At 29.3% G+C, this 18,239-nt stretch overlaps 1 protein-coding gene across 1 annotated transcript in view; it reads left to right on the forward strand.

Annotated features, from left to right (window-relative positions):
• Positions 1–5,382, forward strand: part of LOC145292212 (uncharacterized) — a 26,611-nt gene extending 21,229 nt beyond the window's left edge. The window contains exon 3 of the mRNA XM_080138526.1: positions 2,653–5,382. Coding sequence (XP_079994652.1) covers positions 2,653–2,819 — 167 coding nt within the window. The 3' untranslated portion in view covers positions 2,820–5,382. The remainder of the gene's footprint in view (positions 1–2,652) is intronic.
• Positions 5,383–18,239: the final 12,857 nt, after the last annotated feature.

An 18,239-nucleotide genomic window follows, 5' to 3' on the forward strand; every position in this document is an offset into this window, starting at 1 on the left:
TTGTATATGTGTGTGTATATATGCGTATGTATTTGAGTATGTATGCATGTCTGTATGTATATGTATTATGTATTGTGTATGTATATATGTATATATGGGTGTATGTTTATGGATATATATGGGTGTGTATGTATGTGTGTATGCGTGTACGTATATATATATATATATGTATATATAGCAATGGCCGTCTTCAGTGCCATGTCTGCTTGAGTGTGTGAATTCGCCGGTACCATTAAAAAATAAATAAATAAAAAGTCATGTTAGGGCTCATGGACTTTAAGTATCTGCGGGAGTGACACTCGTCTCACAAGATGTTGCAATCATCAATGTAGCCTACCTTGGTAAAATGTAAAATTATTTGTTATATATATATATATATATATATATATATATATATATATATGTATATATATGTATATATATATGTTATATATAGGTTCATTATTATTATTATTATTATTATTATTATTATTATTATTGTTGTTGTTATATTGTTCGTTGTTATATTTGTTATTGTTGTTCTGAAGTCTTATAAAAAGTGAGTCTTAGAGAGTCTTATTAAGAGAGATGTTGCGTTCTGTGTTCGTGTTATGAAGAGATTCATATATATAAAATGTTCATACTTAGAAGTGTTAGAAAGAAGCTCTTAGAGTGAGGAGACAGTGTTGAGACAGTCTTAGTGTTCACATTGTAGATATGAGATGTAGAGACATTGTATGTGAAGACATTTTAAAACACAGGATATATAAGACATATAATGACAATTTCACTTTACCTTTTGGTAGAATTACAACACAAAGATGACGTTTATAAAAACACGTGATGGGTTTATTTCTTCTTCGACCGGTCGGTGATTTTCTTAGTCAAGAATTCAAAGTTTTACATTCTATGTTTCAAAGGTGACCGTCTCGCTTCCAGACGTTCGACTCCCATCTCTGGACTCCAGACTGTCGTCTGTCGTCCTCCGACTCTCTCTCAGACTCTCTCTGCTTGACTCTCAGGTTTCTAACTATATCGAGAACTTCCCATTTTCCATGACGGCATACACATGTTAAACCATGTGTCTTCTTTCACGTGTTCTGGAAATGCGTGTCCAAAACTTTTTCCTTTGTTTAAAAAAGGAATTTTAACCTATATTCCCAGTAACCTATATTTCCAATATGTTAAAAACATGTTTATTAAATTATCCTATAGTTGCATTCCTTTTCTTAAAACTATTTTATCTCTAAGCTAAACAAAGGTTTGTTTTTACATTCCATTTTCTAATTCTCTCTCGTAATCTATTTCTAAACCTAAATTACGAGGTTCGAATTTCGTCTATTCTATTTCATTTTCATTTTAACTAAATCTCTCTATTTTTATACTTACATGAAAAGAGGACAGCGCTTATCATGTAACACACACACACACACACACACACACACACATATATATATATATATTGTTTAACAAAAACCAAGACATCAAAGAATGGATTGATAGCAACAAATAGTGTATTTGTATTGTTTCAAGACTATGCGGACAAATTCAAAAATTATGTTGTTTGAACATTTTCACAAGAACAATCTTTCGTTAGACTTGTTGAATAAACAACACTTTAACAATAAAACATTATAGAAACCATTTCCCTTATAAGGAAAACAAACAAGCGAAAATAGTTTACCTATATCTCATCCTTGCAAACTTTTGAAAACATTTGTTCGAATGATGTTGAAACAATTTTAACTAAAGTTAAAATACACTATTTCTTGCTATCAATCTATTCTTTGATGTCTTGGTTGTATGTATGTATGTATATATATATATATATATATATATATATATATATATATATATATATATATATATATATATATAAGAATTTTGTTTCACGCCAGTCATTACATACTTTCTCTCTTCAAAATTTTAAAAGGTCTGAAACTTTTGAATTTTTGTATTTTAATTTCCTTGCCTGATTAATCAAATATGAGTGAAACGGTTAACATTTTTTTTACATAGAGGTCACCAATTATCAAGGCCTAGAGGCCACTCGGGGATAAGGGTTATTGTGTGTACAGTAATCAATGGGATAGTGTTGTAGTATTCGTTAGTACTGGAGATTTGATAAAGTATCATTACTTAAGAGGGCGCTTCATCAGGAATTTGTTTATATTGGACTTGAAAACATCCAAGTTGTAGTCAGGTGGGAAACAGGCAAGCGGTAGAGAGTTTCACAGGCGTGCAGTTCTAAGAAAGAAGCTTTGTTCATGGAATCTACGTTTTGAGTTAAGCACAGATAAAGAGTGGGAAAAATTATTGACAGTGGTTTTAGCTAGACGAGTGTTTTTCGTGAAATATTGGCGAGGGGGGCAGAGATTGGAGTTCAGACGAGCATCTGCCATGGAAATAACGATAAAACAAAGATAAGCTCGCAACGTCTCTTCTGTGGGAAGCCACGAAGTTTATTTTGTACTCTATCAAAGGCCGGATAGACCAACATAATATATATATATATATATATATATATATATATATATATATATATATATATATGTATATATATGTGTGTGTGTGTGTGTGTGTGTTAGTGTTGTGTGTGTGCGTGCGTGTTATTTTCTTGCGCAAAGATTGTCTCAATACAATATAACATTCATATTTTTTTTGTCATTTCAGTTCGGAAAAAGAAAAGAGAAGAGAAGAGTGAGGTACCGAAAATTTCTCGTCCATCAATAAATCAGGGTTGTATAAAAAATTCCAGCAAGGAAAGCAAGAGTAATTTTCTTTTGCACTGTGACATTTTCCAACAAGGCCAGACGAAAGATCATCGAATTGTGCCGTGAAAAACCTGTGTCATTTTCATAAGAAAAAAATATAAAAAGAATATCAACTTTAAGTTCTGTCAAATTTCAAAGTCTTCTGATTTGACGATATGTTAAGTATTATCCTTCCATATAACAAGTTTCGCGTTTTGCTGTCTGAATTTCAATTAATTTGGCATAAAAACAAGGCGAGGAAAGGGGAGGTAACTTGTTACATTTAACAATCAATTTGCATGGTAATTGCATTTATTTCCTTTGATAAAGATACCGATTTTATTAATCATTTAAATAACCTAATATTATTGAGTTAATGACCTCAGCAGTCTGTGTTTATCAGTTTAAAACATTAAATATTAGGCATTAATTTGATATAATAAAATAAACGGTACAATACAATTAAGACATCGCCAAGGCTGTTGCAAAGAACATGTGCTTCATCTATTATCCTTTAATGTGACCATCCGCTCACGCATGGAGTATAGTTGTCATATCTGGGTTTGTACATCTACTACAAGTCTACCCGTCTAAGACAAGATCCAAAAAAGAGTCTTCAATAGAACCTGAAATCTCAACTATACTCGAACTTCTGTCCCATCGTCGAAATGTTGCATTCCCGTGCTTTTTCTTTTACAAGTATTTTAATGGAAGGTGATCTGGCAAACTTGTAGCTCTTGTGTCTCCTCAATATAAAATTAATTGACAAGAAGAAGTACGTAGACGCTGAAAAGCTTTCTAATCTAATAACTTCTCGCGAACTGCAAGAATTTGGAAATCCCTCTCTCTATCCAGCTTCCCTGGTTGTAAGTACGCATAGAAATTTAAATGTAATGGTAACAGATATCTCGGTGCCCAACCTCTTATATAATACCCTTGTAGGCATTGTCCCATATAGTAACTCCTTATCTATTATTGTTATATGACTTGTTTGAGGTAAATAATAGTAATTACTATTATTACTACTACCACTACTGCCGTGGTCGACATTCGGTACCCAAGATGGCCGACCTGTAACAATGTGGGGATGGAACTTATTTTCCCCAAACGAACGCAACAGGTCTATGATGTACAAAATTAACTTTTTGTTGGTAAACTCGGATAGAAATCACACCTGACCAGTTGATGACAAAGAAAATTTTTATGAAAACATAAAATCATAGAATTGTCATCCCATTAACGAAACGGCTGTAATGAAATAAACAAGAGTTATATAAAAACAAAAATGTACGTCTTTGAATTTCAACCAAATTTTTTACTATATATATATATATATATATATATATATATATATATATATATATATATATGCGATCGATATATAAGTATATAAATATATGCGATCGATATATGGGAAAATCCTGTATTCTGAAGCACGGTGCATGAACTCTTACATACGTTGATGCCACAATAAGTTGACACAGAGTGTCTGAGAGAATGGAAATATTGAGGAAAAAGGGTGGGAGTTAAACGTCGACTAAAAAGGTCTGTTTAATATTAGAAATGCCGAGAATGTTTATTGTCATTCAAATACCCGAAAAAGAGAATCGCCTTTTATCGGAGAAAAGGCAATAGTAAACGGTTGCTGTGAGAACACTAAACGGATTACAATGGTGATCGAAGTAAATTTGCACAGAAACTGTTAAAGTATTATTCAAATAAGTCATGTGAATGACTGACTAGTGTTTCGCAATTGTTCGTGCTTGTTCATTTCGAATGTTGTGCACATCAGACATCAGGACTTTCAAAACTAATAATAGAATAATCTAGTGCCCCTCTTACACTAACAATGGTTAGCTAGTTGTGGGAGATTCCGACAGAAAGAAAAATAACAAAAAGGAAGAGAGTTTGACACGCGGATAGAAAAAGAAAGAAAAGGAACTTCACCCGCGTTGTAGGCGGAGATTTGTATTTTACGACCGGGCAAAGTCGTGAAACCTGCTAATATATATTTTAAAATTTAATTTTTGTGTATTTGCGTGATATCTTTGCGTTTCATACATAAAAAAGGTTAGAGAATCTACATAAAATAGTGTATTCTTATGCATAATTCACTGGGTAAGACAAAATGGAAGTGTTCACGAATCTCTAAGAGTACGTTTAAAATATAAACCACTTAAAATTTCACCACATGTTTTTCTATTGAGATAATGTCTTGTGTGAGAACTCCCAGTAAGTAGATAATAATAATAATAATAATAATAATAATAATAATAATAATAATAATAATAATAATATGGTATTAATAATATGATAACATATAGAAACAATATATCTTGTCTCTTGATAAACATGGGATGTTTATTTCTTGCAACTTAAATCTGAAATTCTTCAAATGGAACCAGCCAATATAAACATCGGAAAATATATCAATGTTATGGGAAAACATCAGATTGTACTAAAATCATCCTGTTGCAGACATACTGGATTTCATCCAAAATACTTACAGAAACATACTGTGTTTAAAGATGGAAACAATAAAATATAAATCTTTGTACTTGTTTTTCCAAAAGGAGGGACGCGACCCTTCATTGAATGTTGCGATTAAAGAAAACAGATGATGGTGGTGTGAATAAAATATTATGACATTCGTAATCTCGTGCCATTTTTTCATGCTTTTGTTTATGAAAATATATTAGATTTTTTCCTCTTTATTTGTCTGTCTGTCTGTCTGTCTCACTCTCTCTCACCCTCTCTCACTCTCTCTCACCCTCTCTCTCTCCATGTTTAATAATATATCTATCTATCTATATCTATCTATCTATCTATCTATCTATATATATATATGTATATATAACAAATAAATATATATAAAAATAAAAATAAAAATATATAAATATATATATATATAAATATATAAATATATGTATGTATAATGAATAAAACATTTATTTTGACATTTATTTGTCATAAATGACAAAAGTTTTTATTCCAAATTTTAAAATGTTGAACATCATACTATTTATTTCTTTAAGTGCGTAGACATACACAATTCTTGACAGCACCATTTTCGTAGTACAAAATTATTCATGTAATTATGTTAATTACTGAATTTGTTTCGCCCATAACTCATCAGAAGAAAAAGCGCTTATAAATTTTTAAAGAAAACAAAGGCCTATGGGCAGTATTACCAAATCCGAAAATTGGGAGAAAAGTTGGAATATTACGCCATCTTTCAATTCAATTTGTCATGTATTTGTTATATTTGCTCTGTAGTTACATCGAGCTTCATAAATTAAAGGATTGGTATAAATAAAAGGTAAAATATTATAGAAGAAACATATTGCCAATAAATGTATATATATATATATATATATATATATATATATATATATAAACAAATATATATATATATAAACAAATATATATATATATATAAATGTATAAATAAATATATATATATATATATATATATATATATTCATTTTCATTGTGTGTATGGGTGGAACGATCTCAAACAAACTCCTTAGTCAATTTTTTATCTACAGACTTGAAATCTTTAAATTAATATATAAGTGATTTTGATATGTAGAACAAATTCAATTTTTGTTTTGACAATTAAATAATTGCTAAGTGGACAACATTAAAAATCTATAACCTTACAGGCGTAAATCGAATTAAAGTGTTATTTTACGCATGTGCAAATGTACATTTGTACGTTAAACCCCGTTATTTTTGAAGTTTTAATAACCAGGTGTCATAGATTATATGATAGTGAATATAACTGGAGAACTAATTATTTTAATTTTAGTCATATGGGTATCTTTAACTTTTGAAATCGCTTATATATATTGGGCACAATATAATAGTCAACAGATAATTGTCTCTCTAAAAATGAATACGCAGTCAGCATAAATTAAAATATACTATTTTACGACTAGGCAAGGTCGGAAGCTTGCTAGTATATATTTTAAAACTTACTCTTTGTGTGTTTGTGTAATGTCTCCGCACTTCATGCATAAAAAGGTTAGAGAATCTACATAAAAACGTCTTATGCAGTATTTCTTGCGTAAGATAAAATGGAAGTGTTCTCGAATATCTAAGAGTGCATATGAGAGTATACACCGCTTAAAACTTCGTCTCTACTCATATATAAAGCCACTTTGTCTATGTGCGTGTCTGTGTGTGAGTTCGCTTCTTATGGACTCTGAATCGGTTGGGCCAATGTTTTGAAATTGCACACAAACGTGCTTTATTTATCCTAGAGTGTTCATAGATATGTTTTGCATCGGAATGCATCCGATAAGGATCGAAAATCGATAATCGAAAAATCCGATTAAAGAAGGGAGAGTTTTTGACAAAGAAACAGCTTTGTGTAGATTTCTATAGACAAAAGGCATTTTTTCTATCTGTTTATATGTAAATATGTGGATGCTTTTGTTATAATTTTTACCCATTTTGAAAAATTAAAACCATGAAATATTGCGATTTGATGGCACAGGGTTCACCGCATTGGTTCCATTAAAAGATATGTAACCATAAGAAATAAGTCTCAAAAAGATTAAAGAGAACAAATTGGAAAAGAGTAGTGGTCGATGGACAAAAATCGGAGGCCTGCAATATAAATGCTGGAGTCCCCCAGGGGTCAATCCTGGGCCCAACTCTCTTCCTGATCTACATCAATGACCTCCCTAAACACATACTTAAATCATTCGTTGACATCTATGCTGATGACACGACCATCTACGGCAACACATCAAAAGCTGAAAATGACAAAGTTCTCTCTGATTCTCTCTCCTCTGATCTCGAGCGCGTGGTTCAGTGGGGGAAGATGTGGCTGGTTACCTTTAATGCATCCAAAACCAAACTCCTATCCTTACATCATCAACGCTCTGACCCCCATCTGGCATCAATTGTGATTGGTGGCTCTCGTCTGGGTGAGGCTCCGTGTTTTGACAAGCTTCTGGGTTTGACCTTTACTCCTGATCTGAAATGGAACACGTACATCAAGTCTGTTGCCAAGGTTGCTGGAAAGATGGTGGGATCCTTCTACCGCTCCAGAAGATATCTCATTACTGATGCAATTCTCTATCTATATAAAAGCCAAGTACGTCCAAGGATGGAACACTGTTGCCATATCTGGGCAGGAGCTGCTAAAAACAGCCTATCCTGCCTTGACAGAGTACAAAATAGACTTCGTTGCTTAGTGGGGGATGCCCTTTTCTCTACCCTGCAACCTCTCTCCCACAGAAGAGACGTTGCGAGCCTGTCCTTGTTTTATCGTTATTTCCATGGCAGATGCTCGTCTGAACTCCAATCTCTGGTCCCCCCTCGCCAATCTTTCACGAGAAACACCCGTCTAGCTGAATCCACTGTGAAAAATTTCCCCCACTCTATATCTGTGCCTAAATCAAAACGCGGATTCCATGAGCAAAGCTTCTTTCTTAGAACTGCACGCCTGTGGAACTCTGTTCCGTCTGCCTGCTTCCCTTCGGACTACAATTTGGATGTCTTCAAGTCCAATGTTAACAAATTCCTAATGAACCGCCCCCTTAAGTAAACACTTCAGCAAATCTCCTCACTAACTTAATGTACTTGCAATAACCCTGAGTGGCTTCCGGGCCTTGATAAGTGGTGATCACTGTGTAAAAAAAAAAAACAAAAAAAAAACAGAATTTATATTATTTGGATAATTCTGATTACTATTCGCATCTTGGTTGTTTTTTGATAACGTTTCGGCCGATGTAAAGTCCAACCTGTTTCATGTGTAGTTTGTCGATCTTGGAGATGTTGATGTCGAACTCGGGAATGTATACAAATTTTAATACGATTAATATAAATTGTCAATCCTTATTTAAAAAAGAATCATCAACAGAGAAAGTGTAGCCAAGTACACGTGATTCACGTGAGAGTTTATTTTTTTAGATTTTGTTGGAAGCGAAACGAGGACAGAACTGTTAGGCTGTAATTCCATTGTCTTGCTGATGAGATGTTTGAAGGAAGGAATCAAAAGCACAAAATCGTCCGAGTTATTTAATCGCAACAACGAACGAGTAACAACTGCACCATGATTCTCATCAGTAACAAAGGCAAGGCTACCAGCCTCTAGAAAAGTTCAATCTTGAAGAAGATTCTTTCTAGAAATACTTCTAATGATAAGACAATTATAAAAACGGAAAATAAAAAGTGAACTATAAATCCATTTTTTTTACTTATCAAGGCCCGAAAGCCACTCTAGGACAAGAGTTAATGAATATGAAAGTTATAATGTAGTAATCGTTAATGATATAAATTAGGTAGAATTGATTATTTATGGGGACAGTTTAACAAGAATTTGTTTACATTAGTTTTGAAGGCTACTATCTTGTATTCTACTATGTTGTTTAGATTTCGGCACATTTAGAGAGTGAGGGAAATCGTATATAATGGTTGTAGCTAGCGGAGTGTTTTACTGAAAGTTTAGTAAGGGAGATCGGTATTTTTAAATATGTATTATAATGGGTAGCCGTGAAATACGAACATTTTAAAAATATTCTTTCAAACTTTTCAGTTTATCTCTCATAGTTGTAATCTAACACGTTTGCGATAATATTTATTATCAGTTGTTTAGTGTTATTTCTTGACGACATCTTATTTATTATCAGTCGCAAAAGTGTGCTTTGATCTCCTTATCATCATATTCATACCGAGAAAAAAAACATGATTAAAAAATAATCTTATTTCCTTTACGGTTCACACAAGCTTCATCATTTTATCTTATTGTCTATAAAAGTAAAAATCTTTGTGTATAAGGACACTTCTCAACCTATATACTCAATGAATTTTCTATCGACAAAACATGAAATTTTATATATAGAATATTCAGACATGTAAAAACCTTTTTAATCAAGGGTGCTATAGGTCAAAATTAAAAAAAGGGGTGCTAAAGTTAAAAATTCAAAAATTGATACGTGGGAGTCTTCTGATTTTTATCTATTTTTAACTGTTTCACGAATGCGCATGCGTGAATAGTTCACATTACAGATTACTTATGTTAAGAATAAGTAGTTTGAAAACAAATAACGTGTCACGTTAGTCTAATGGTTATCGTACGTGACTCATTGTCTTGAAGTTTTCGATTTAAGTCTCAACTCGAGTATTTTTTTAAAAAGTGGACAGTTTAGTAAAAAACATTAAAAAAACTCGTATGCACATGTCTCAGTTCTGTATATAATATTTATGCGTATTTTACGACTGGGAAACGCTGGGTGGTCTGCTAGTATTTTATTAAACAAAACGTATTAGCTTGAAACGAGTAGGATTTTGAGGAAATTCTACAATGGCTTACTACTCTAAAACTACTTGCAAGGTAAATTAAAAAAAAACAAACAAACAAAAAGCGATGATATTCGTCCATGTACTTGTTTTGTAGGTCTGAAGATGTTTTTTTATCGTAAAAATACCAGTAAAATATTTTATATATAATTGAAACGAATGTCACTTAAAGGTTTTTTAGTTCAAATCGTAAAAATTCGGTAAAATAATTAAAATAACGAATATCACTTACAAGTTTTGAATTTAAAGTAAAAATTCAATTAAATAATTTAAATACCGAATATCACTTAAAAAAATTTTTTATTTAAAATTGTAAAAACACGATGAAATAATTTAAATAACGAATATCACTTAAAAGTGTATTTTATTCAAAATTGTATAAACTCGATGAAATAATTTAAATAAACGAGTACCACTTAAAAGTTTTATTTTTTATTTCAAGTAAAAATTCGATAAAATAATTTAAGAAATTCAAAAAAAGGATTTCTATCATTTTTTAAGTCGATTGAATGACAAAGTATATTCGATTTTAAAACAATTATTTGTAATATAATAAAAATCTTAATGTTAGGTAGTTCGCGATATCAGATATTTTATCTCAGTTTTTAAAATGGGCGTCGATCTCTATTCGTCTTATCATGCAGAGATATATTGTAGCCCTTTACGTTTCACTTCCTTTTATTTCTTCATTACATATTCATTCGTATAAAAAAAAACTATACTCCTATAAGTTTTTTGTGTATTGATATTCATATTAAAACCTTTTTTTCTCTATTTATTTAATAAAAAAATACAACTTTGTTATATATTGGTCGTGGAACTGCATTCATCTAAAAAAAGATCTATCTAATTTGCATATTCTTTTAAACATTCATTTTAATTAATTTTCTATTGTATTTTTCTGTTTTCTCATCGGATACTCATCTTTAGTTAACTATTACGTGTAATTATATTCATGCAAATATTCTACATGATTTATACTTGCGTTATATTTGCGTAAAAAGTTTATAGTAAACACAAACCTCTTTCTATATATATTTATGTATGCGTATATCTATTTGTTTAAAACATTTTGCCTACCAACCTCCTCTGTCAGCTTTTGATTTACAGACATGAAGCTTAATATATAGGATATTCACACTCATGCGAAACTTTATATTTGGGTTTTAGCCAGGGAAAATAGGTGCAAAAAGTGTGAAAATTAAAAAAATTGAAATTTGCCAAGTGATGGTCGAGCGACAACATTACAATATATATGCGTAACGTAATAGCTATTGGTTCATGTTTGAATTTTTAGCCTTGCAACAAACAATTCTTCTTAGGTCAGGCATTAACGTCAAAAGAAAAAGTAAATCGTAAGGTAAACGTTTTGGTTTCGCTTCTCGATGGTGGCGCACGAGTCATTTTTATTTTTTTTATTTTAGATCATGACTTTATATTGGGTCCAATATAATATAATAATAAATACGAAATCTGCATTAATCAAAATGTAATACTGAAGCATATTTTACGACCGGGCAATGCCGAGCGGCCTGCTAGTATTATAATACATATCATAATATCTGTTTCTATTTGGAAGTGTGGGTCATCTGGTATCAAGTTGCAATGTTTTTTTTTGGGGGGGGGCTACTATACAGCAAGACATGATGGAGTATGTAAATACATCCACTGGATAATCTGTAAAAAAAATTAAACATCCAGTGTAGCAGCAAGTCCTGGGAACATCAACCTGAAAAAGAAAAACAGTTGAAAATGACTTATATACCATACATAATATACATTACAACCATGTAATTCCTACAGTCACCTACATTGAAAATGCTGCTGTCAAACCTAATTTAGTTATACGGAATAAGTCAGAGAGAGTGGCAACTTTGATTGAAGTGAGTGTCCCTAATGATGGAGGTCTGAACAGAGCTGAAAGAGAGAAACAGACCAAATACCAAGGTCTCGTGTATGATATGAAAAAAGTGGAATCTTAGGGAGATATCAATCATACCAGTTATTATAGGTGCCACAAGGCTTATGAAAAAGAACGTGAAGTCCTACCTAACTAATATTCCTGGTGAATCAAGTGCAAAAGAGATCCAGGCAATTGCACTAAAGCGAACAGCAAGGATACTAAAAAGAGCTTTCGGTTGGTTTCAATAAAAAGCAGAGCAATGTTGGCAGCTGGTTTGGCTGTCCCATACCCAGTTTTACAATCTTTAAAGGAATAAAATTATAAAAAAAAGCAAATATGCGAAAAACTATCTATCTGTATATATTATACGTGAAATGTTGAGGTTTTGTCGCACTGACATTGATATTAAAAGGCCTACCTTTTCTATTTAAAATTTTTTTAAAACAAAGTTCTTAATATAATCAGTCATGGATATGCGAGCAATTTCATAAATGTTTACTAATTTGCATATTCTTTGAAAAACAAACGTTCATTAATTAATTATTCATTTTTTATGGTTTTATATTGATTGATTAGTTTCATTCAATTATTACGCTCAATTCTATTTATGCATAGTTTCTATATTGTACATAACTGCATAGCATTTAGGATTACAAAGTTCTGACAAACACACACACACACACACACACACATATATACATTATACATTATACATATATATATATATATATATATATATATATATATATATATATATATATATATTATAAGGTGATCTTGACTATGTGGGTGTGCTGAAAGTTCTAAAAAACTCCTCTTTAAATTAAAAAAATATTGACCTTGGTAAGAGTAAATCGAATAAAGCTGTTTATCCTGCGCATGCGCACATTCATAGCTGAAAGTCATAATTTTTTAACTTTTCACATTCATCTGATGATAGCTCAAAAGGTAACTATACTGAAGTGCTAAATAACTACTAAGGCTGGAGTTCGAAACGTTTTGGTTTTGATTTTAGTTAATAGCAGCAAAGACCTATTTTTTATAACTTTTGAAACCATTACTATATATTAGACACAATATATAATTGATAGAGAATTGGCTCTCTAATGATTTATATGAAATTCGCAAGAATTAAAATACAATATTTATGCGTATTTTATAACTGGGCCACGCCGGGCGAACTGCTAGTAATTTGTAAATTCTTCAAAATATCTCTAATCTCCGTCTGAAATTTGTATTATTGATGTTTTCATGATTATTAATTCAAGACCAAATTTTAAAATGATATTTAACAATTAAACAACAAATCTATTTTAAGAATTGAAAAAAAATTCTACATGAAAACTTATGCTCCACTTGATTCTATAATTTAGCAAGAATAATTCTATTATTTAATAAGCATAATTCTTTAATTAAGCAAGAGTAATTCTATTATTTAGCAAGAATAATTCTATTATTTGATAAAAATTATTCTGTTATTAAACAAGAATAATTCTTTAATTAACCATGAGAAATTCTGTAATCTAGAAAGAATAATTCTATTATTTAGAAAGAATAATTCTATTATTACATAAGCATAATTCTTAAATTTAGCAAGAATAATTCTATTATTTAGCAAGAATAATTCTTTAATTTAACAAGAATAATTCTATTATTCAACAAGAATAATTCTTTAATTTAACAAGAATAATTCTATTATTACATAAGCATAATTCTTTAATTTAGCAAGAATAATTCTATTATTTAGCAAGAATAATTCTTTAATTTAGCAAGAATAATTCTATTATTTAACAAGAATAATTCTTTAATTTAACAAGAATAATTCTATTATTCAACAAGAATAATTTTTAATTAACCATGAGAAATTCTATAATTTCTATTTTTTAGCAAGAATGATCATTTAATTTAGCAAGAATAATTCTATAATTTAGCAAACATAATTCTATAATTAAGTAAGAATAATTCGTTAATTTAGCATAAATAATCTTATTAATTAATAAGCATAATTCTTTTATTAATCAAGAATAATTCTCTAATTTAGCATGAATAATTCTATTATTGATAAGCATAATTCTTTAATTTAGCAAGAACAATTATTTAATTTAGCAAGAATAATCCTTTTATTTTGGAAGATTAATTCTATAATTTAGCAATGAAAAATGCTATTATTTTACAAGAATAATTCTATTATTTAATAAGAATAATTCTATTTTTTACCAAGAATAATCATTTAATTTAGCAAGAAAAATTATATTATTTAGCAAAAATTATTCTATTATTTAATAAGCACCATTCTTTAATTTTGCAAGAATAATAATTTAATTTAGCAAGAATAATTCTATTATTTAACAAGAATACTTCTTTAATTGAGCAAGAATAATGCTTTAATTTAGCAAGAAAGATGCTATAGTTTAGCGAGAATTATATTATTTTACAAATATAAATTTTTATGTAGCACGAACAATTCTATAATTTAGCAAGAAAAATTCTATTATTACCAAGAATAATTTTATAATGAAGCAAAATTAACTATAATTTAGCAAAACAAACTATAATTTAACAAGAAAAATTTGAACCTGGCAAGAATAATAAGAATTTGGCAAAAATAGCTCTAGAAATTGAAAATATAAGTATGGAATTGAGCAAAAATAAACTTAGAATTAAGCAAGAACAGAATTTCTTGCTAAATTCTAGAGTTTTTTTTTTAAAGAATAACTCTAGAATTTGCCTAGTCTAACTAGAATTCAGTAGGAAAACGTCTTGAATTTAAGTAAGAATAACTAGAATTAAGCTAGAATAATTCTAAAGTTTTCAAGTATTACTTTGGAATTGCGCAAAAATAAATTTTTTCCAGTATAACTAGCATTTTGCAAGAATAACTCTAGAATTTTGCATAAATAATTCTAGAATTTTGCATAAATGACTAGAATTACGCAAGAAAATCTATAATTTTGCAGGAATAACGGCAATTTGGCAAAAAACATTCAAATTTGGAAAGAATAGAATTTACTAAAAATACCTAGATTTTACGAATAATAATGCTAGAATTTACAAATATCAATTCTAGAACTAAGAAAAATTAACTTTAGAATTTAGCAAGAATAGAATTTCTTGCTAAATTCTAGATTATTTTTGCTAAAAAAACCTTGATTTTAGTAAGAATAATTAGTATTTAGCAAGAATAATTCTAAAATTTACCAAAAATAACTGTAGAATTTTGAGATAATAGAATCTTTCAAGAATAACTCGAGAATTTAGCAAGAATAACTGGATTTGTCGCGTTGTCATGAACTTTTCGGCGTTCGTTTAGTCTATATAATTCTTTAGCCCGAATGTAAAAGTGCGTGTGGATATATATGTAATTCATCAACCTGTATTTATAAAAATAAGCGTGCAAGTTGTTTATACAAAACTTTTATTTATTTCAACACAACGATGTGATGTATAGAAAGAGAGGAGTCGGCAGCGGATGACGGCGATGCCAACTCGATCTTTTTCTTTCTCTGTTATCTCTTTGGCATTTGTTTATATTGACAATTTCGATTGATGTTTCCAACCGCAACAAGATATTCCTTATTTTTTATTATTTGAATATCGGTCAGTATCAAGAATTATTGTCTGCGCATTCTCTGCAGAATTCACGGCATGTGCACCATGCCGTTAATTCTATACAAAATTCTAAAATAAAGTGATAGAATTTCACTTTGTTTTAGAATTTTGTAGAGATTTCACGACATGGTGCGCATGCCGTGAATTCTGTACAGCGATAACACTGGCGTTGCATACCTTTATATGCAACAGACTTTAACCAAAATAACCCTAAAATTTAGCCAAATAATTCTAGAATTTCACAAATATAACTCTAGAATTTAGAAATAATAGAATTTTGCAAAAATAACTAGAATTTAACAATAATGGCGAATTTAGCGAGAATAACGAATTAACCAATAATAACAAGAATTTAGCAAGAAATAACTCTAGAATTTAGCAAAAATTACTAGAATTTAGCAAGAAAATGATTAAGCAAGAACTAGAATTTAGCAAAAACTCTAGAATTAAGCAAGAACTTATATTTAGCACAATAACGAGACTTTAACAAAATAACCAATTTAGCAAGAATAATTCTAGCATAAATAACTAGAATTAAGATAACACAATTCTAGAATTTAGCAAGAATAGAATTTAGCAAAAATAACTAGAATTTAGCAAGAATTACAAGAAATTAAGCAAGAATAATTCCAGAATTTAACAATAATAAGTAGAATAAAGCAAGAAAATAATTTAGCATTAGAATTTAGCAAAATCTTTAGAATTTAGCAAGGATAATTTTAGAACTAAACTAGAAATACTTGATAGTTCCAAAAATAATTCTAGAATTTAGAAAGAAACGATATAATTTAGAAAAAATAATTTTAAAATTTAGCAAGAATTACTAGATCAAACAAGCTTAATTCTAGAATTTAGAATAAAATTTAGAAAGATAACTAGAATTTCGCAAGAATAGAATTTAGCAGGAATAACTCTAGAATTTGGCAATAATAACTAGAATTTAGAAAGAATAAACAATTTAGCATGAATACCTTTTGAATTTAGCAAGAATAGCTTTATCTTAGCAATAACAAGACCTTAAAAGAATAATTCTAGAATTAAGCAAGAACAGAATTGAGCAAGAATAACTAGAATTTAGCAAAAAAAATATAATAATTTAGCAAGAATAACTACAGTTTCGAAAGAATAATTCTAAATTTTATAGAAAATTGTAGAATTTAGCAGCACTACTTCTGATATTTAGCAAGAATATATAAGATTTTAGCATAAATGATTCTAGAATTTTGCGAGAAGCCGAATTTAGCAAGAATAGAATAAAGCAAGAATACCAAGATAAGAATAACTATAATTTAGCAAAAATAACTTATTTAATAAATAATTACTCTAAAATTTAGTTAGAAAAAGTCTACAATTTAGCTAAAGTATCTTGAATTTAGTAAAAAATAATTCTAGAATTAGGCAAAAATAACTAAAATTAAGTTAGAATTATTTAGGAATTAAGCAAAAATATTTTTTATTCAGCATGAATAGCTAGAATTTTGTCAAAAGTAATTCTAAAATTTCATAAGAGTAACATTTAGCAAGAATATAATTAAGTAAGATTAATTAGAATTTATCAAGAATATAATTAAGCAAGAATATAATTAATCAAGAATATAATTAAGCAAGAATATAATTAAGCAAGAATTTAGCAATAATAACTTTAGAATTAAGCAAAAATAATTGGATCTTCGCAATAATAACAAGAATTTGGAAAGAATAACTCAAGAATTTAGAAATTAAAACAAGTAGAATTTTGCAAGAATAATTTAGTAAGAATTATATTATAATAAGGCAAGAATAACTAGAATTTAGAAAGATCAACTCTGGAATTTAGCAAGTATAACCCTAGAAAGATAGTAAGAATAACTAGAATTTAGCAATAATTCTCACATTTAGTAAGAATATTTCAATAATTATGCAAGAATAAGTAGAATTTAGTAAGAATATCAATAATTTATCGAGAATAGAATTTAGCAATAATGACTAGAATTTAGTAAGACAGCCTTAAATTTAGCAAGTATAATTCTAAAATTAAGCAAGAACAGAAACTGAGCAAGAATAATCAGAATATAGCAAGGACTCTAGAATTTAGCAAAGCTAATCCAAGAATTTAGAAAGAAAAAAATTTAGCAAAAAATGACTCAAGAATTTAGCAAGATTAAGTAGAATAGAACACGAATAGAATTTAGCAAGATTCAAATTAATTTTTGCAAAAATTACTAAACTTTCACAAGAATAATTAGAATTAAGCAAAAAACAAGCCCGAATTTTTGCAAAGTTTAAGCTAGAAAAACTAACATTTAGGAAAAATTAAGCAAAACTATTATAAAATTCTGCAAGATTAACAAGTTATAATAAATTTAATTAAGCAAAATTATAGAATAAAGCACAAATAATTTCAGAATTAAACAAGAATAACTAGAATTAAACAAGTATAACTCTAGAATCTAGCGAGAAACACTCTAAAATTAAACAAGTATAACTAGAGTTAAACAAGTATAACTCTAGAATCTAGCGAGAAAAACTCTAGAATTAAACAAGTATAATTCTAGAATTTAGCAAAATAAGTAGCAATTAGAGAGAATAACTAGAATTTAGGAAGAATAATTCTTGATTTTTAGCAGGAATAACTTCGATTTAGAACTAATAGAATTTCGCAAGTATATATCTTTAATTTATGAGGGGCGTGAAATAAGTAA

Source organism: Euprymna scolopes, chromosome 13 (genome assembly GCF_053919585.1).
Source record: "Euprymna scolopes isolate OS-2025 chromosome 13, ASM5391958v1, whole genome shotgun sequence".
Classification (NCBI taxonomy): domain Eukaryota; kingdom Metazoa; phylum Mollusca; class Cephalopoda; order Sepiida; family Sepiolidae; genus Euprymna; species Euprymna scolopes.